Source organism: Crocodylus porosus, unplaced genomic scaffold, assembly GCF_001723895.1.
Source record: "Crocodylus porosus isolate Cpor-Errol unplaced genomic scaffold, CroPor_comp1, whole genome shotgun sequence".
NCBI classification, from domain to species: domain Eukaryota; kingdom Metazoa; phylum Chordata; order Crocodylia; family Crocodylidae; genus Crocodylus; species Crocodylus porosus.
In genome coordinates this window covers 21,325,655-21,341,172 of record NW_017728916.1, presented here as the reverse complement: position 1 = coordinate 21,341,172, position 15,518 = coordinate 21,325,655, and the positions used below count along the sequence as shown (strand labels likewise).

Below are 15,518 nucleotides of genomic sequence, written 5' to 3'. Positions count from 1 at the left end.
AATAATAATAGAATGCTATTTTTAAGCTTATTAGAAGATATGAGATATCATGTGTGTCATAATTACTGTATTAACATAAACTATACAATAGAAAGCACTTCTGTACAAGATAAATACATTGCAGGTAATGGTTATACTTGCAGGAGAGTTTATTTTTTTCGAGGCTCGTTATTACCATCATTTTCTGTATTTTTTTAGCATCAAGAAGGGCCCCAAGCTGATGGTTAGTTTCCTACCAAACAATTCATCTGATCTTACTGATGAATTCCATGTTTTGATACCATGGAACAATGATGATCCTTGTCATTCTGCTTCAGAAAAATTATATCAGAGCCTGTAAGGTTTACCTGTGAGAACAAATGAATTATTTTACTACTTGTATAAGCTGGAAGGCACAAAGTGTCTTGATTCCAGTTTATTTTACCAGAGATTAGAAATATTGACTTCATGGAAGAAAATGGACTGATTTTTTTTGTTTGAAGCTATACCAAATCACATGGGATTTGTATTGATAGTTGGTGAGAGAGTTTAACATACTTGTTCTGGCTATGCATCATTCACTTAATGCATTGCACATAGAGCTGTGTGGGTGCAAAGGAGTGCAAAAATTAGATGCGACATTGGGTTAAATATTGGCATAAAGATCAGGATAAATTTTATTTTAAAAAAGAGAAATAATTGCATTTTCCCAACATGTTTATTTGAAATCGTAACATACTTAAGAAGTACAACTTTTCTTGTTTTTGGTAATGCTATAGCCATGACTAATACAGAAAAAGGGGAGCAAAGGGTTAAAGGAACAGTTATACAGCAACAAACGGCTACCTTGTTATTGGAGTGAAGAGGATCATTGCCTGGCTTGGGTGGGGGTAGAAAAAGAGAATTACTTTCATACGTCTTCCCCTGATATTTTCTCTTAACTTTTTTTCATTCTGTATGAGGCATTGCCTGCCTTGGAACAATGAGCATATCCATTGTCTGAAACCCTTGGATCCCCAAATCATCTGCAGTTCTGTCCTGCGTCTTGGCCTTCTTTGGTTCCTTGCCAACCTGGCTCTTGATATGGCTTCTCCTGCTGGTTCCAGCCCCTCATAGTTCTCTCTCATGGGCAGAGGGGAGGATTTCCATAAGAAGTGAATATAGCTCTATAATATAGTAATTCCTGATAAGGCTTTCCAAAAGGGAATGATGCAGATCTTTCCCTCTCTTCCCTTATCTCTGTCTTCTCTTATCCTCCTATATAGATCTAGGGGGAAATAATTGGGCCTGAAGTTGTTATACTAATTATCTAAACTGACATTCTTGCAATGTGCAAGAGGACAGAGTGGTGTGTAAAAAAGATGCACTAAAAACACCTACAGTATGACAACAAGTAGTAGGGTAATTGCTGAAAATGAAGTCTTTTCTGCCATGCCTTCCTGTCAACATCTGTTGTTCCATATGGAGTCATAAATATTTGCAACAAAATAGTTGAAGAAATAATCTCAACATTAATAGGGGAAGGCTGAATCCGCCAAGAAAACTGAAGATTCTTTTTTTTTTCTTGGCAAGTTCCACCTACCTACCCTCATCTGACAGTTTAAAATCTCAGTAGAAGAACCATCTGACTGCAGTGGAACTTAAAAATTAGCATAAAAAGAAGCTTGTGTGATTCAGTAAGCGAGTGAGTTAGCTGTAAAAGCTTTTGTAGCCACTTGATGATGGAAGGCCATCTCTGGGGCTTTTCTCCCAGTTTTATTTCCTGGTTTAAATTTTTGCTTTTATCTTGACACCAGAAGAATTCTATATTTATGCAGAAAAGGGGAATGTTACTCTTCTTACCTGGTTTCTGTAATTTTAATAAAGATTCATAAAGTTGTCAGACAGAAAATAAAATTTGGTACTACTTGATTTTTCATTTAGAATTAGGGACTCTTTTGTGGAGTCATTCATTCAGAACTCCGACTCCGAGTTACCTAAGTTGTTTAGGTAGAATGACTCCCAGCACTACCTAACTATGTGGATCGACTCCTAGCAGTGCCTACATATGACAAAAGAATAACCACACTACAAATCCTAAATAATAGGAAATTTATGCATTCTTTTGCATGTTTTATAGGTAATGTCAATTTTATAAGCAGAATCTGTTGTATTTCACTTTTTTGTTAATTAAAAGGACTTCACTCAGGTCTAGAGAGAAATTTTTTAACTTTAAAAAAATAGTTATGCTAAATGTTCACAGTAGTGAAGTATTCTGCATTTTTATTCAATTTCTTTTTCAGAAATTCTCATCTAACTTAGATTTCTTTCTTGTTAAGGTTTGAATTAATAAAATATGCTCATTTTTTTTTACTGTCAGTACCATGCAAACATCAAAGTATATTGTAAATATGCACGAGTTAAAAATAGGTATAATTTTCAGTGTTATTAATGAGAACACATTGATGAAAATGTCAAAGCTGTATAATTATATAGCATTCCTTGTTAAAGAGTGTACAGATAGAGACAGACTGAAATTACAAATTTCAGTTTATTTTAGTCAAGTTTTCCATTCCAGGGTTATCTGTGATTCTTAGTCCTCTTTCCATTCAAGCATTTCATAAGTGCCGTATTATGAAATTCTCTATGGGTACATGCAGACATTACAGTTAGATCAAACTAACTATGGTGTAGGTCAGTCTAAATGCCATAGACATTCAAGGGCTATAAATCAGAACAAAAATGGCAGAGCCAAACTATGCTAGTTCACCTAAGTATGTGAACTACTCTAGATTAGGAATGAATAACCCAATAAAGTGAACATTTGCACATGTTTGGTGTGCAGCTCTGAGGTTAGGAAAGCTCAGCTGCTTGCCCCAGCCTCAGAGCTGTGCTCTTCCTGCTACCCTAGCCTTCCTCTGCTGCCTGGGCTAGTTTTGGCTTCCTGATCCCTTACCCCCAGATATACAACCTCCTGCCCTCCACAGACCTGCCAGCCCTCCACGTATCATCAACCCCGTCCAGCCTATCCACCCCTCCCCCAACCCCAAGTTACTTGCATTGGGTTCTGGGCACAGCTCCTGACACCAGCAAATATCTGCACATACCTCTCCCAATCTGTGATCACACAGCTTAAAGGATGAACATAGATGAGGTGTGATGAATGTTTGCATGCATCCTGTGTAAATGTGCTCTCATAACTCCAGAGATCATCTCAGTAGCAAGGGCATTACACATACTGCTTGCCCAATTTTCTGATTTTCTTAAGCCTTTATAGTGCTCCAAATGTTACAGAAATTATCTCTTAAAAAAAAAAGTATTTCAATATATTCAAAACAGTAAAAAAGTGTTTTTGGTACTACTTTAGAACAAATTTAATTCATTTTTAGGGCATGTGGATAAGAACAACAAGGTAACTGAATAAGGTGATATGGAAGATAGTTGCTTTTACAGTTTATAATAGCTTCTGGCATATGTATCCTGGATGTATGTACACAGTGGCTAGATACTATTTTTAAGTGTGGTTTTTTTTTATTGCAAAGCTTACTAGTGAAAAATGCTATTGTGACATCCAGTGATATATAAATCCTTTTTAAACTGAGGAAAGGTATGATTTAAAGTTCCTGTAGTGGATTAATCAGCTACTCTCCAATTGCATTCATTGACCCTGTGCATTCAGGGAGTGTAATTAAGAAAAACAGCAGTGACTTTAATATTGGCACCTGAATCACAAGGTTAAAGCAGTAAATTTTGAAGTCTGATTTGTGCCAGGTCATGAGGAGGTATCTCTCTTCTCATTGATGAAAAGAACTGCTCAACTCCTAGCAGGGAAACAATAAGAGAAGGAGTGGGTTGTGGAGGGTTTTCACAGCTCTTAAGTCACTGAAGACGGACAAGTCTAGCCTCACAGATTATACATACGTGTATGCATGTGTATTTGAGTGGATGCATTTGCATACATATCTATGTACATCTATATTGTTTCAAATAAGACTTCAAATGCTCTTCTTAAATATTGGTCTCACTGTAGGAGACGTCAATCCTACTAATAGCTAAGGGATTGCAGTTTCCAAGGTTTAACAGAAAGTTAAATGAAGTATCATCTTTTGAAAAACAGCAGTTTATTCTGTTGTTATCTACTGCATTCAACCCTCATCCTGCAGGACTCATATGTTTGGATCTTTATGCCTGTAAGAACCTGAATGAAGTAGATTTACAGTTTGAAGTCAGTGGAACTTGGATGGACATATGTGCATAGGAGGATCATGTAAAACTAGACTTTTTATTCCAAAATAAATACATGGGGATCCTGCTTTCAGAGACAATGAGCTCTTACATCTCCCACTGACTTCAATTGGAATTATGTATTTAAGTATTTAAGACCAGAAAGAGAACCATTGGACCATCTAGTCTCCTCTTTTGTAACCACAAGCCAAAAAGTGTTGCCTTATGTGAAGCCCAGTGAGGTCAGATACTCTGGTATCAGGAGACTATGAGTGGATACAAGTGTTACAATTCTATCTATATGTAGATAGATTACTTTTTGGTCCAGTAAAAATGTTCAGTGTACAGGCATTCACAGTACTTAAGTCTAAAAATGGCATGCCTGGTAGAAAGTTAAAACCTCATATTACGAGGTTTAAGTCTAGTGCGGTGGGAGTTAAATGGGCATAACAAACACTTGTATAGTTACCCAAGGAATAGAAGCTCCTCTGCTGTCCTTCAGTATCCCAGCCTGCATTGCTTCACATCCTTCCTTCCCTTGCAGAGGGATACTCTGAGACTTGGCTGGACTTGACTGTTCTGGCCAAGTCACAAAGGAAATCTCTCCCCCTGTCAGCCCAGGGAGACTGGGAAAACCCAGCTTCCTGGCTGTACAGCTGAACCCCCCCCCCCCCCCCCAAATTCTCAGGTTTAAATGTTGTTGGTACTGCCCAGCCAAGGACTGCTCCAGTTCTCTCTGGGAGCAGTTTTGCAGGGGAGGGGAGCAGGGAGTAATGTTCTCCACCTCTTCTTCAATCCAGGGATTACCTACCCAGCAATCCCGAAGGCCAGTTTCTCTCGGTGGTGGGGGAGGGTCCACAGGCTTTGTTCCCAGGAAGAGCTGTGCTGTTTGGGTAAAGGAGGGGTATGGCCTCCACCCCCCACCTACCCTGTACCTAAACTGCAGCTCCTGCTGGGACTGGAGCCCACTGTCCCCTCCACTGCAACCACTGACAGGGAACAACCTGACCTGGCCCTGCTGGACTGGAGACTCAAAACCCACCTCCTCCACAGAACTAGACTGGCCCAACCTGGACCCATCAGCACCCGACCCTAACACAGCAGCATCTGACCCTGACTAGACTCACCTGACCTGAACTGAAACTGGGTCCATTGCCTGGTGCCAGAGGGGTAAGGATTGATGGGGTGCTGGAAGGGAAGTTTTCATTTTTGAAGACAGCAGGTACAATCTGGATTTGCTGTCTGAACATCCGCCAGCTGGGCCGGGGGGAGGAAGGGTGTATTGTGGAGATTGAGGACATGAGCCAGCCAATCAAATAATGGCCTGTGCCCTCCAGTGATGTCAACTGTCTCCAGGTAGACTGTGGAGTCTGAAAAGCACAATGGGACGTGTGCTTTTGGGTTCCCTGGCTGTGTGTCATCAGCAATCCAGTCTGCCTGCGTAGCTAGCAGCTGGCCAAATGAACACTTGTACAGAGGACTTCCAACCCCTTAAACTGTGCTGCTTAACTTCTGCTGGTTCATTTGAATACCCTAACTACCATGCCACAGGCAAAGAATACCAGTCTGGCACCAAAGCCCAAACCTTTGCAGCGATTAACAGATGTGCCAGAATGATCGCTGCTGGCAAACCAGGTTCCCAGAAGAAAGCAAGGTCCCTTGTAATCTGAGCTAGGGGACAGTTCTTTTGTGATGCCCAAAGGGAGTGAGCAGGAAAATCATGAGCATGGGAGGGACCACAGTGTTGAATGGAGTCTCTGTATTGCTTCACAACCCACTAGTCATCCCATGCAGTTCCACATCTCTAGCTGTGGCTACTCTCATGCTTCGGAGAAAAGCCAGAAAGCCAGAAAACCCAGCTGAGCATTCCTGATCCCTAAAAAGAACTGTTTGGAGTCTTGAAACATGAAATTTTATTAGAAACGTGATTTTAACACAGAGCAACAAGTGTTATAGGACTAGTCACTGTGATGCAGTCAGTCATGATCTCCCACAAGTGCACAAGCCGCTCAACCTCACACACTTGCTGACATCTTTTCTTAACATATTATAAACTTGATTATAGAATAGAATAAGGTTTGATCCTACTATAAACACCAATTTTACTTCATTTTTAAAATGTTTTTGAAAGTGAAACTAATATATTCAGAAGTGACAGGTTTTAGTCCATTCCTGTTGATTCATTAGAAAAATGTTTGTTTGGGTTTTTTAAATTATATCCTCAGTCCACATTTAAGGAAAGCCATTATGTCGTGCAGTTTGTGATAAGAATAGGGAAAGCTTTGGAACTATACATACACGATTATGTTTTTCACCCTGCTTTCTCTATCTAGACCCACTTGTTTGTCTCATCCATATGCTATATCTTATCTCTTAAATGCTAAATGCTTTGAGGCAGGGATTCTACATATTTATAGAAAAATAGGCACAAAATGGGAGGAAGGCAACCTGGTAAGCTTATGAATATTTAAATATTTATAAATAGTAGCTTTAAATGGTTTGCTTGTAACTTGCTAGTACAAAAGCTTGCGCATCTCTGATTTAGTTGGTCTACGAAGTGCAGCTCTACCCTGCTTTCTGCTAGCCTGTGTAAAATGAAGGTGACATATTGAATATAAAAGATGCATATCTAACGGTATTAAAGGAAAGCTTTTAGAACAGAAAAGCACAAACCTGCTAGTTAATAAAATTGCTGGCCAATTTTATTTGTGCTGTCATGCATCTTCTATTCCCAATCCTGATTTTTGTGTTTAGGCTGGAGTTTCACTTTCCAATCCTTATTTCCCATGCTTAAGGAGACAGAAGATGAAATACAGCAGTTTGCTGAATCAAGAACAAACTTTCTAATAGCCTTCAATGCAATTTCCATGGGTAATATTCCATTCATTCTTAGTATTTACTGTATATTTCTCTCTGCTGTGATATAATTCTTGCTTACCTATATGTCTATTCATCAGAACCACAGCTAGAAATTAAAATAAAAAGACTGCCCTCTAAATAGATTCCTGAATGCTATTATGAAGTATGGCAGATTTAACAAACAGGCTCAATAAAAGCAGTCTTCCCTTTGCCTCAATAAATAGAAAGGTTGTTTGTGTCCTTGGTTAGATAGTAGTTGTCCTAGCTTGATTTCTTGTTTATTCTATTGTGTTTTGTGCATGAATTCGGCTTTTAACATGCACCTCTTAAAATCATCATGCTTCAATCAAAACCTTTTTCCTTTTACTATGAAGACATGCGCTTACTTAATCCACAAAATACACTTCTAGCACTTGCCCATTTTAATTGCTTTGCCAATTAGGATTTCTCAACCCTGGGTAATAAATTTCTGCCTAACTGTGCACTTATTCAGCATGTGGACAAAATGTAGACGCTATTCACATGTGAAGACCTATTACAGGATTGAAATAGATTTCTAATGCATTTATCATTCATCTTTGCAGTGTGTGATTTCAATCAGAAAAAAATGATAAATGGTTTGACAGTTTCCACCCATATACACTAAAACATAATATGCTTCTACTAGTTTTCAGCTATTACAGACTTTAACATGCAATGTGACCTTGGTCTGCAAAGCATGTTTGGTTAGCACAAAAACTTAATCATAAGAAGTCATAAGTAGAATCCTTCTTCTTTACTGCCCTTTTCCTGGGACTAGGAAATTTATTGCTTGTGGGACAGGTAGGATATGAACAATGGGCCAAATAGAGTCCAGGGTTATCTCATCTGTGTGAAAACTGCTGCTGAAAATCGATGTGACCTCTGCTATACTGTCATCCCAATTCCCACCCTCTGTGTCCTATTTGTCTTTTGCTAGAAGCTTAGATCTGTGTGCTGTCTCTATGTGTCTCTCTTGGGCCAGATTATCAAAATGAATCATTGCCTGCATACCTCTTATATTTCTATTTATTTTCCTGGTGTTGACTAGGTCTGATGAAATATGATTCTTTTTGCATTTGATCCTCACTGCAGCAAGCAGCACCTAATTTAGCTGTGTCTATCTCTTTAAAGAAGAGTAATACTATTTTGAAACTTCAATCTACTGTACAGTAACATTACAAGCCATAGACCATGCAACCTGTCTTCACAGTCAATAGTAATTTTCCTTTCAGCCAATTTAATAGTATTACTTTCATCTCCAAATAGTAGAGATTTCTAGATATTTTAAAGAAGTTACAGTTTTCCATTATGCATACTTTATGCGTTACTCCTTTTCAAATGCCACTTTTGTTTCATCTGCCTAAACTGTGTAGCATAGATGTTATTTCTGTGTAGTATCATATGCAGCAACTAATCAATTAATTTTAAGAACTCTATCTGTTATATAAAATATTTAAACAGGAGAAACAGTATATAGTCTTTGAATCAGCAGGAACTCAGTGTTCTGAGTGTGTAACCAGAGTCTTTTAAAAATAGATCATTTATACTATAGATAATCCAGCTCTGCAAAGATGTGAAGATGTTGCAGACTTTTGCTATTATTAATACTAGGAATCATTATCAAGATGTTCCATTGTATGTACTTACATAGTGAAAACAAATACTCCTTAAATATAGATGTCAAAGAATACGTGAAAACTGCTTGCAATCTGAATCACTTGTCAGCAAATGTATTTCAGAAATATAACAGAGATCGCTTACTACTCCAAAGACATCTTTGGAATTTTTTTATCAAGATACATAATTTTACATGTGCAATGAGTCTTCAGTTTAATTTGTTATTTGTAACTAAAGACTGATTGTCTCTGTTTTTTTTTTAAAAAAAGAAGGCCCTGTGAATATGATGTAGTTTAATTGTAAATCTTGGAATTAATATGACCAGGGCACTTGACAAAGGAAAATATCAGGAGTGGTTGTGCAGCTGATTTTAGCAAACACATGCCTCATAAATTTATAGTCAATATATTAGTTTCAAGCTTTACTAAAAAGCAGTTGCTGTGAAGATGTTCTTCATAGCTTCTGAAAGTGCCAAAGTTAAAGGAATATTTTTAGGATAGGATTTCACTGAATCATTACACAGATATATTTTTTAAAGCATTTCATTAAACTATTCAAATAGTTTACAGGGCATCATATCATGTAAAATGACTGAAGAGATTTTTGTTTTAAACATCTAATTGTTTCAGCAATGAGCCTCATACTTAAGCTTATAGAGGAAGGGTTTAAAGAGTTGTAAAAGGAGCTGAATTGTGTGGTTGTTGCTCTGAAACATGACTTTGTTATAATGTTAATTCATAGCTAAAGTTTAAGGAATAAATGGGGTTATGAAAAGCCATTTTATATTTTCTCTAGACACCATGATGCATCTCAAATAGGGGAGCCCAGATTGGACAATTTGTAACAGACAAGTCCAATCTGGCTATGTGTTGAAATTGCAGGAGCCAGGCTCTAATTCTGCTATGTTACTACCACCTTGCTAGTGACTGACCCAGCGCGAAGTACATGCTTCCTCTTTCTGGGCTTGTCTATGACCTTAGGAGAGACAACTCGCTTTAACCTGAGGTAGCAAAATATCTACCTCAACAAAACATTTTTAGCTAATGCCTGTCACTTGAAAGGTTGAGAGTAGCAAGGTACTTTATAGGAAAATCTGCATTGAGACAAGATCACCAACTAACACTTGGTGTCATTTAGGCAAAAAGGAATAACTCGGAGGAGATTGTCACTGACTTAGGCAGGAGAAAATTAAAATGAAGAGGGAGAAATGATACATTCCCTATTTTAGAGGGATTTTAAGGTTCTAACCAAAACCAATTGTTCATAACAGAATAACAAACATCACAGATTAATGAAAAGTAATTCAGATCTAATAGACTGTGCAATATAGCTATATTTCTGTAATACAGTCGGATATTCCTGGCATTTGGGCTATAACACAATACCTATACAACCTCCCCCAGTTTACTTAGCATTGATTTTCTTCAGCTGGTATTACTTTCATCCTTAACAGTAACAATCCTTTTACCTTAAGACTTAAATAATGGTTTATTTTGTTACAGCATATATGTTAATTTCAAAGGTGAATCAGGCCCTGACTTTTAGAAATGCCTGTTACATGGAAAGGAAAATTACTATTTCTGATACTTGAATTTGCTGATGTTGTTTTAATATGTCTTTACAGAAGAGGTCCAAATTGCCATTCCAATAATGAAACCAACCTTAGATAAAGTCCAACTGGCTGGACAGACCTTGCCTCCTGGATTTCCTGCACCATTTCTTTTTGCTGATGGTCTTTCATCGGTAGAAACTCTATTAACCAATATTCAGGTAAATTATTCTTCACTGGAACAGAGGTAAAAATGTAGATAAAGTACTACCTGGTATAGAGTAATCCATATTTTCTATGTTACATCATGTTGGTTAAGAAGGATTTGAAGTGTCACATGCATTTTAAATGGAGACATAAGAAAATGAAAGCATATGGTACTTGGCGCTTTGTTCAAAATACAGTAAGAGTTATTTTTTCTGATTAGTAGTAATATATTTTGGGTATATTTTTATGATTATATAGAAGAAAAATGGAATTTTTAGGTTTGTATTTATTCAAACATCTCTTAACATTTTGAGAATTTCATTTTTTTCCTGAAATTCTGAATTTCTTCTTAAAACAGTAGCTTTAAAGGTGTACTTTGAATTTGAATAAATGACTTCACTGCTCTTAAAATTTTTGCAATATTCTTTGAATTGTCTATTTGACTTAATGGTTGGAAGAAAAATGCCATGTTGAAAGCTAATCTTATTTTCCTTTTCCTTTTTTCTTCTCCTTCACCTTCTTTGCTTTTCTTTGTACACTTTGTCAAGTTTTGAAAGTCACATTACCCAATGTATAATAAACACCATCAGCAGAATGAATTTAAAAAAAGTTGTTTTGAATGGCTTCCCCTCTTTTCATAGAGTATAAAATGCTGTTTATATAACACAGTGGCTCCATTTTTTCAGGTGCATGCAAAACTCTGCAGGTTTCTCTTCATTCTTCTGTTCTCCCAGCAATATCATCATCAATAAACTGATGATTTATGCTGTGTTTTTAGGGTCTGTTGAAAGTGGCTGTGGACAATGCCAGAGTCCAGGAAAAACAGATACAGCAAGAAAAGAAAGAGTTAAAGATGGAGCTTTGTAGAGAGAGAGAACTCAGAGAGAGCTTGGAAAGACAACTTACAGCCGAACTGCAAAGCAGAGGTACGTGGATGAAGAATGAAGGTTAGCTATCTAATTAATTTATAACCCTTTCGGTGTTCCCAACAGCAACATTTAAAATATTTTGCTTGCTCAGAACTGCTGATGCCTTTGGGTTAATTGGCAGTGCTACTTTGCTGTAATGCACCGGTGGACAAATACTAGTAATAAAAGATTTAAATTTTATAAGAACTATGTCAAACACATTTTTCTGCAGGCAGGTGGAATACTAACTGTTTCTTAGGGGATAAATGGCCACGGTAGTCAGTGTCATGACTTTCACTTGTATTAGTGCCATTCCATCTGTGTGTTCCCAGCTTGAATTCCTGATTTAGCAGCTTTATTTTTTTCTGTGTTTCCAACTGGTATCTAATAAGCAGTTGGTATCCGTCTTATCATGAGGAAACTTCTCACAGGAAAGATGCTTGTAAACTGCATTTTCAGACTTTTTCTTTCATCAGTTTTCCTCTAAACTAATTTACTCCTGCACAGGAAGGATAGTTAGTTAGCCTTGCTTGCAGATAACTCCTGTACAATACAATCAATCAGCTGATGGGAGGAGATTCTTACTGAAGCCTGTCCTTCTTGGAGATCTGAAGCAAATAATCTTATTAATTCTCCCGTCTGCCATCATGCCATAAAGGAGGGAATGCAATATAGCTCTCAAACTGTTCTTTTAAGGTTGAAATATGAAACAAAGTCAGTATATCCCTAAACAGGATAGGGAGTTTTATTATATAATATTATAATAATACGAAATTAAGAGAGAAATTAAGTCTACGATTTTCAGGATGGTATTGTCAGAAGTGTGGGATTTTCTAGAATTCAGCTTCCACATCAAAAGGCAAGATTAAATGGGGATAAGAAATCATCAGCATGAAAATATGCTACCTATGGATTAGATTTGAAAACCTAGAAATGTAAGTGCTAAATTCTACCTGTGTCTGCTTCTTTAACTGATGCTGAGATTAGATCTGCCAAGCCTGACTAGAAAAGCTGAGCAAAAGGAGAAGTCTAGGAGTCAGATGAAAGTGGTGACACCATTCTTTTGAGATTGACCAATATCAGTTTACCTAAAACAGTTGCACTACTCCAGTCTGAAGGCAAGAGAGTATGCTGCATTCCCATGGGATGAAATTCATTTCTGTGTAGAGATTTATGCTTAAAGTTTGCAAACTATTTAAGCCCTTACTCTTTAAGCCCTTACTCAGTTTTAGTGATAAATAGACTTTACTGGTCCCCAGCAGAGTTTTATCAGCAATCACTGAACCTTAGATCTTGGTCTCATTCTTCTTTCAACCCCTCTCCATGTCCAAATGTGCACTTGTATAGATGGAGATGCCATAGAGCTAGGCTTTGTTGCCCATCAAGTCTCCCTTGTTGTAGTTCTGTAGAATTATACTTTTTCATGGACTGTAAGGGAGATAGAAAACTGACTGGAGCATTGGGCTCAGAGAATAGTAATAAATGGCTCAGTGTCTAGTTGGCAGCTGGTATCAAGTGGAGTGCCCCAAGGGTCAGTCCTAGGGCCAGTTTTGTTCAATATGTTCATCGATGACCTGGAAGATGGCATAGAGTGCACCCTCAGCAAGTTTGAAGATGACAACAAGCTGGGGGGAGTAGTAGATATTCTGAAGGGTAGGGCTAGGAATCAGAGTGACCTAGACAAATTGGAAGATTGGGTCAAAAGGAATCTTATGGGCCGTGTCCAGATGAGTGCTCACATGCCTCTTGCCCCATCTCAAAACCCTTTGAGATTGGTCAAGAGCCATGTGTGGGAATGAAAAAATGTTCCCTGCACTGAAAACTTTCAGTGCAGGGACAAAATTAGACCGCTAGATATCCAGGGGTAAAAAAAACAACACTCTGAAGAACAGCTGGAGCCAGCATGGGAGTCAGTCCTCCAGAAGAGATGCTCTGGTTTTGGCCAGAGTGTCTCTTTGGTGCTCCTGCTGCCCATGGCACTGTCCAGGGTGAGTTAGGGAATGGGGGTGGGAGGATGTAAGTGGTGGCAGGGGGATGTTGGGAGGGTGTTGGGAGGGGCGGGGGGCAAGTGGCCGGAGCAGCCGCGGTGAAGCTGGCAGCATGCGAAGGAACCTGGGATGGACAGGTGCAGCTCGCTAGTCTGGCTTTGCACCAGAGTGGGTCACATGGCTCAGGGAGGCATGCACAGGAGCCACTCCTCCCAGCCTCGTGTGATCCACTCCGGTGCAAAGCCAGACTAGCGAGCCGCATGGGTCTGTGCTGGGTCCCACCATGCACCACCTCCCCGCAGGCACAGAGCGGCATAGGTGGGACTCAGCGCAGTGCACTGGGACTGTGCACCAAGCCCAGCTGGGTACTGCTGGCCCTGGGGCTGCTCTGCCTCCTGGCTGGGCCAGTCCCATGGTGGCAGAACCCGTGCACTGAGCCCAGCCGGGTCCTGCCAGCCCTGGGGCCACTGATGCTGCCTGGCTAAGCCGGTCTCGCAACGCGCAGTCCCTGCATGCCACTCCAGGTCCTGCCACCATGTGACTGGCCCAGTCAGGTGGCAGAGCAGCCCCAGGGCCAGCAGGACCCAGCTGGGCTTGGCATACAGTCCGTGAGAGCTGGGAGCTGGCAGCAGTGGACTCAAAGCGCCCCACTCCCACTGCTGCTGCAGAAGGTAACTTATAGGCCCTGGGCAGGGGGACTGTGGCCCTGAAGGGTACCTGGGACCCTGGGTGGGGGGACTGTGTCCCTGCAGGGTACCTGGAATCTGAGACCTTGGGTGGGGGGCTGTGGACATGGGAGATGGGGCCCACCAGGGGGGAGCAGCCCCCTCACCAGATTCCCTGTACCCATAGCCCCCCCCCAGGAATTGCCCCACACCTACCCACACACCAACCTACATCCCTCCACACACACCCACACAGTCAATCAAGATCTGTGTCTTCAGGGAGGTGTTTGGCAATTTTGTATCTCTCTTCTGGGTCATTTCTAGTTGTCATTGCCACATTTTTATTTGTGTGGCTATTGGAGTTTCATCCAGTTTCATCTAGTGGGAGCTGCAATTTAGCTATGTAGCTAGTTCCTCTCGTCTTCAGGCTGCCGGGTGCATTCTGGTTTGCTTGCTAGTGCTCTCCTGATGTCTGGTACAATGATTCTAGCAAGTAGATGGAGACTATTGACATTCATTGTTTTAAAGCCATCCAGTAATGCACATGCAACTTCTGTTATGCACAGAGTGTAGCTTCTTTGCATGTGCCATCATTTCCAAACTGGACGTGCATGTTCAGCTGCCAAATAACAAGTGCAAGTGCAGTAGTTTTTAATGTTGTTGAGTTGGTTTGCTCATTTGGTGTTAATGAGTTTCTTTAATATGTTGTTCCAGGAACTAACTTTGTACTTTATAAGTATGGATTCTACATATGCTTTATATAAAAGCATGTAGTCCAGCGTCACTCCCAGGTAGATAGTATTTGAGCAGTGGACAGGGGTTATTCCATTCCAGGTTAGGTTAAATTGCTTACTAGTATCTGGTTCTGAATGTGGAAGAGACTACCTTGTGTTTAATTTAGAGTGGTATTTAGTTGATTTTTGATGTAATAGTCTAACAACCAACCCATTGGCTGCTGATGCCCGCATGACCTCCACCTGGGTGAAATTCTTAGCTTGGGCAGTGGTATACAAATCATTTGCTTAAGTAACATTTCTTGCACCTGGGTGACTTAGTTGATCATTGGTGTAGATGTTAAATAGTATAGGTACTAGTATGCTCCTTTTAGGTAGCACGTGTCTTTGTATTCATATCAGCGAAATTATAATAATGTTTATTATTACTAGGCACAGAAACATCCACAGGTATTTTGAAATAAAAAGCAAGGATTGCTGCTATGTGCATGTTGGAGGGTGGAAAGGTGGTTGCCTCAAGATGGTGTTACATTTGAAAGAAAACAAAAATAAATGGAGTTAAATACCTCCATACAGCTGCTGCAGTTTCACAGCCCAAGTGATGACAGAACACTCCCCCTACACTTTAAGGAAGCATTTTGATTAAATTTTAAAATATTAAAAAGCATTAATGATGAGTTCCTTCCATTGCAATCTAAGATCAGCTACCTGGAGACTGGCAATATATCATTTGAGATGCTCTAAACTACAACATCAGTACAGAGTTTCAATTTTAAATGTAGTATAAA

At 39.5% G+C, this 15,518-nt stretch overlaps 1 protein-coding gene across 4 annotated transcripts in view; it reads left to right on the top strand.

The window, feature by feature from the left end:
- DACH2 (dachshund family transcription factor 2) overlaps window positions 1–15,518 on the top strand; it is a 553,736-nt gene that overhangs the window by 506,558 nt on the left and 31,660 nt on the right. For 2 of the 4 annotated variants that reach the window (XM_019536472.1, XM_019536474.1), the window contains 2 exons: window positions 10,304–10,449; window positions 11,214–11,382. In XM_019536472.1, the coding sequence (XP_019392017.1) occupies window positions 10,304–10,449; window positions 11,214–11,382 (315 nt within the window). The remainder of the gene's footprint in view (window positions 1–10,303; window positions 10,450–11,213; window positions 11,383–15,518) is intronic. The other 2 variants (XM_019536475.1, XM_019536473.1) reach the window with 1 other exon arrangement.